The 4,968-nt window shown below is 27.1% G+C and overlaps 1 protein-coding gene across 1 annotated transcript; it reads right to left on the reverse strand.

Moving 5' to 3' along the window:
* Window positions 1-1,770: 1,770 nt before the first annotated feature.
* On the reverse strand, window positions 1,771-2,730 carry LOC101490725 (uncharacterized). The gene has a single exon (XM_004500834.4). The coding sequence runs from the start codon at window positions 2,728-2,730 to the stop codon at window positions 1,771-1,773; it is 960 nt and encodes a 319-aa protein (XP_004500891.1).
* Between the last annotated feature and the right edge of the window lie 2,238 nt (window positions 2,731-4,968).

Consider the following 4,968-nt stretch of genomic DNA (forward strand, 5'->3'; position numbering starts at 1 on the left):
TATATAATTAAAATGTTAATTGAGTGTAATACAAATATAAAATCTCTAATATATATTATTTTTTTCTTTTTAAATTAATAATTTTAAAAGCTTTGAAAAGTCTTTTTTTTAGTCGGACATCAAGCTTACTTATTGGGTAAATAAATCATATTTTTGGTAGATTATATAAGAATCAACTATGCATAACAAATTATTGCTCTAATTATTATTATTTTTATTAAAATTGCTCTAATTATTTTCCTATTTGCTTTTGAAATCATGTGCACTAATTAGGTTGTAATGCTAGTAGGCTTAACGTGCTAACCTTCCCCTATTCTTTACAGATTAGGCGATTAGGTATCATCGGCAAATGAAACTGTAATTAGTTGTCATCATGCTTCATGTCCTCTTTCAATTTAAGAAACACAAACATGCCATGTGCGTCACTAATTGCTCCTCCCACAACACAACCACGTAACGCAAAATTTTCCTCTATTATTTGTTTTTTTCTCCTCTTTTTTATTGCTTGATCTTCATCTTCCTATTATTTTTTTATAAGTTATTTTTCCTAAATAATGAGTGGATCAATATGGTGGGTTTGATATTCAAAAGGAAAGTATTGAATGGTACATGACAATCATGTAAGGTATTGGACAATTTTTATTCTTGTATTATAATATAAAATTTAATACAATAATCTTTATGATATAAATAAATATTTATAAATATAAATATTCATAAGAGAAAGAGAGGAGATAGATATAAGAGATAAGAGTGAAAATTTATTTTTTAAGTTGAAATTAAAAAAGGTTATTTTTTACTTTTTTTGTCTTAAAAGTTATTTTGATATTTTAAGTAGTCTGAATTTGGAACAAAAAGTTTGCATCATAGTTTTGTGAGATACAATTATTTCATGTTTTTTTTCATTCTCTCTCACCTCTTGTTTTTACAAATAAAAATTGACTAGTTTGGCACGTGAACATTTCTTTATTTTTCATTTTTTGGAGATAAGGTTGTTACCAACTGATATGATATTTTAATATGAACATCTTGTAGGGTGATTATAACACATTGGACAGATCAACTGATATTTTTTTTTATTGATTATAAGTTATAACAAATTTTTGAAGACCGATTATATAGCACAAATGAAATCTGCTATTACATGTCAGCTCATAATGTCTTTCGTTGGACCAATACCAAATTAGAGATGCACAATATGTCCATACGAAATAAATTAATTTATATATATTGATTGTGTCGAAAATATTCGAGGAAATTTTTTCTTGCAAATAAATAATGTTAATTTTTATAATATATATACAAATAGTAAAATCATAAAAATCTTTTTGTATTTTACATATTGTAAAAGAAGTGTTTTACTGTGTGAATATCAGTTGAAAAAAATATCTATATTTAATTTTTAATAATTAATATCGAACAAAAATAATTTCGAAAGAAATGTGAGAAGAAACACTTAATCTATAAATAAATTTAACATGTATTCAGAAATCAAACAATTTCAACAATGTCATCAAAACTTAGTTCAAGTGGTTGAGTTCCAAAGAATTTGAGAAAGAGATTTAAAATTCAAACTCTAGATCCTAGCGATTTGATTGAGATATTGTCAAAAAATAAAATTACAGATAGAATGGAGAGAAAACTCTTGTGTTTTCTTATATTTGTACTATGTTTTACCATGTATGAATGATGTTTATTGTTTACCACAAGTAAAAAATACATCAAAGAATATTGCTATCTTTAATAGTAAAAAGAGAAGAAAAAAATGATCTAGTGCGACGCGGTAAGAGTGTTAAGCAGTTGAACGCGTGAATTGATCAAAGTTCTAAACACTTTTTCACAAACACTTTCAATGCAACAAATACATTCCTCTAAATCACACATTCTCTTCAAAACCAATCTCACCTCTTCATCACTCTTCTTTTTCACATTCCCAAAAATATTTTCAACCTCATTCAACTGCTCCAAAATTTCTTCAATACCTTCACGTTCCTTCTTCACATTTTTTCTACTCATCTTAACCATTTGCACCCAAGAAAATCTCCTCGATGAAAATGACATTGCTAGTCCGTTGAAAAGCGTAACAGAAACAGCAACCGTTAAACTCATAACATCTTCAATTACACCTCCTAGTTCAGCAGTATCTGAAATCGATAATAACGTTGAAGAAGATGAATAAATAGGAACATTCAACATGCGTTGTGAAATTACATTGATACATTGAATTCCAGAAACTAAATTCTCCATTTCCTTATTCAATTTCTTCTTAGCTTTCAAGTATGTGGCAAATTTGGATTCGTCTCGTTTCCTTATTGCTATTTGAGCAGAGGAATGTTCTTCTTTAAGTGATAAGATCGATGTTTGGAACATTCCATAAGCGTCAACGAATCGAATGGAATGTTCTAGAAGGTTCTCGACCCAAAGAGGGTGACAACGTAGTGATTCTTGTGTTTGTGGGAGTTGGAGAATGTCTTGAAGTGTTTCGTGTGTTTGTTTAAGAAGGGTTAAACCGTTGGAGAGATTTGTGGATGTTAATGGGTTTGATTTGGAATTAGTGGAGTTAACCCAGTTGTTTAAGCCGTTGATTTCATCTTTGATATGGGAAATTAAAGGGTGAGATCTGCAGGGAAGACTTATGGATCTTATGTGGTGTGATATGGGTGGTTTTTGTGATGGACGGTTGGGATTTTTGTTTGGGAATGAAACGGAACGCCGAAAAACACCTACCATTTTTTTATTCGTTCTAAAGCTCTAAGTAAGTGGCGGTGAAGAATGAAGTTGTAAGAAATTGAGCTAGAGAAATTTCATGTGCTTAATTTGAGCGTGCATGAAGAGATTTCGATTCAAGTATTTATACAGATAATTGTGCGAGAATTTTACATATGCACACAGTGGAGTCCGAAATAATGTCATTTGTTTAAATATTAAAATAAAATGAAGTTGATGATTAAACAAGTGATTGAAGATAGTAACCGCGTGGATCGGCGTGGTTTCTCGTGTAATATCTGAATTGGAATATTCAAGTATCCATAACTTTCCGGTTATCCGGTGTTTATTCATTTTTCTAACATTTAATTTAACGCGTGTGAGTTGTAAAATACAGAGTTGCTCCTTGGAACTCAAAATTAGTGTGATTGATTATTGCCCTGATTTACGATTTCTAAGAAGATTATGTGAAAATCAATAACATCTCAAGTTGAGAGTAAAAAGTAAGTGATACAAAAGTTATATGTTCCATCTCTACTTTCAAAATACTACTTTCTCTGTGTATTTTTAGTCCTTTTAAATATTATCTTTTTACAACTTTAATTTTTAAGAAATTCAAGGATGTAACAATGATATTTTTCTTTTTATACTCTTAATATTTTAAAAACATATTAAATGATAAAAATGATTAAATGAATTTAAGTTTATAATTTTTTTATATGTGTCCAAGTATAATAGAATCAAAATTCAAAGAAGGTGGAGTAATAATATAATTATTAATAGAAGTGACAAAAATAAATAATTAAAAAATAATCCTCTATCTCGACATGGAATTATATTGAAAAAACTTTTTCAATGTGCTATTAGCGAACATAGTGCCAGCAATCATGTTCATATATGCTTTGCTCCATGTATAAGACTGCTAATAACTCGGTTGTTGAGTATGGACACAACTATCAAAGGATAAATTGTTTTAAGAATTGCTGGTTGCGCTCTTTTAAATCCGCAAACTATACGCTCATTCAAACCGTTGGTTTTCTTGTCCTTCGTAAAAATCCAGGTTGTACTACCAAACCAAGTATTTTGTACAATAATGCCAATAATAAAATACTACACTTGTCATCCAGTTAACTAAATTAATAAGATAATTAATTAGGAAAATTATTACTCTCCCCGAGTCATATACTACACTCTTTTATTATAAACTTTAGTTGCATTTTTCACGTACTTAAAAGGTTCGTTTTATATGGTAATCTTGTTAAAATAAAATTTATATTTAAATGCGTTAAATTTGATTTTTCAGGTTACTAGACAAATTAATAGTATTAATAAATGATATATTTGTAAAAAAATAATAAATGCACTTAGTAAATTCAAAAAGTGTATATATTTATGAAAGATGTTTATAATTGGGGCTGCTTGTTTAAGATTTTAAAGAATTGATTTCGACTTTATATTTTTAAAAATAATTTATATAGAAATTTATTTAAAAATAGTAGAAGTTTTTTAGATTTTATTTTTTATTAAATAAAAAAAAGTAATTTTGACATTTAATAATTTAGATATCTATTATTAAAGTTTTAACATGATCAAAATCATATTTTTTTTTTAAATACATCTTTCAAAAATGATTTTTATGAAGAGCTTCTCACAATAGGTTTTCATTTTTTGAAATTTCATTATCCAAAAATAGTTATAGAGATGAAATACTTAAAATAACATTTTAAGATAATTATTTTAAAATAATTTTTTAAATGTTATCACAGAAAGATAAAATAATACAAAAATTATTTTTTCAAAAAAAATTCTTAAACAAACAAACCCATTATGTGTCATTTTAAACAATCACCTTTTATAGAAATGATCGATTTTACCAACAGAATAAGGTTAAGTATAAGGAACTAAACTCTTGTAATGTGGTGAATTTGGATTTGAATTACCATTGTAATAAGTATCCACATTTAACGTTTGACACCGTTTCAAATATGATTTTTTTAAGTGGAAGAAATCAATGGAAAAAAAAAAGAAATTATATTTTTTATTGTTAAAAGATATACTTTTATTCTTTTACTCGTTACTCATTTTAATCATTTAACTTTTTAAATTTTCATTTTAGGCTTTTCGTTTTGTTAGGTTATGCAAAAAAAAATCTTTTTAGATATAAGCTCAATTGACTATTAAACGTATGATGTGGCACATCTGATATGGCAAAAAGTTGTCGCAGTTTCTATTTTTTTCTTTCTAAAATCCATAATTTGAATT

The sequence above is a fragment of the Cicer arietinum genome, chromosome 5 (genome assembly GCF_000331145.2).
Source record: "Cicer arietinum cultivar CDC Frontier isolate Library 1 chromosome 5, Cicar.CDCFrontier_v2.0, whole genome shotgun sequence".
Classification (NCBI taxonomy): Eukaryota; Viridiplantae; Streptophyta; class Magnoliopsida; order Fabales; family Fabaceae; genus Cicer; species Cicer arietinum.

Coding starts and splice junctions, on each gene's coding strand:
- LOC101490725 (XM_004500834.4), bottom strand. CDS start 2,730: ATGGTAGGTGTTTTTCGGCGTTCCGTTTCATTCCCAAACAAAAATCCC.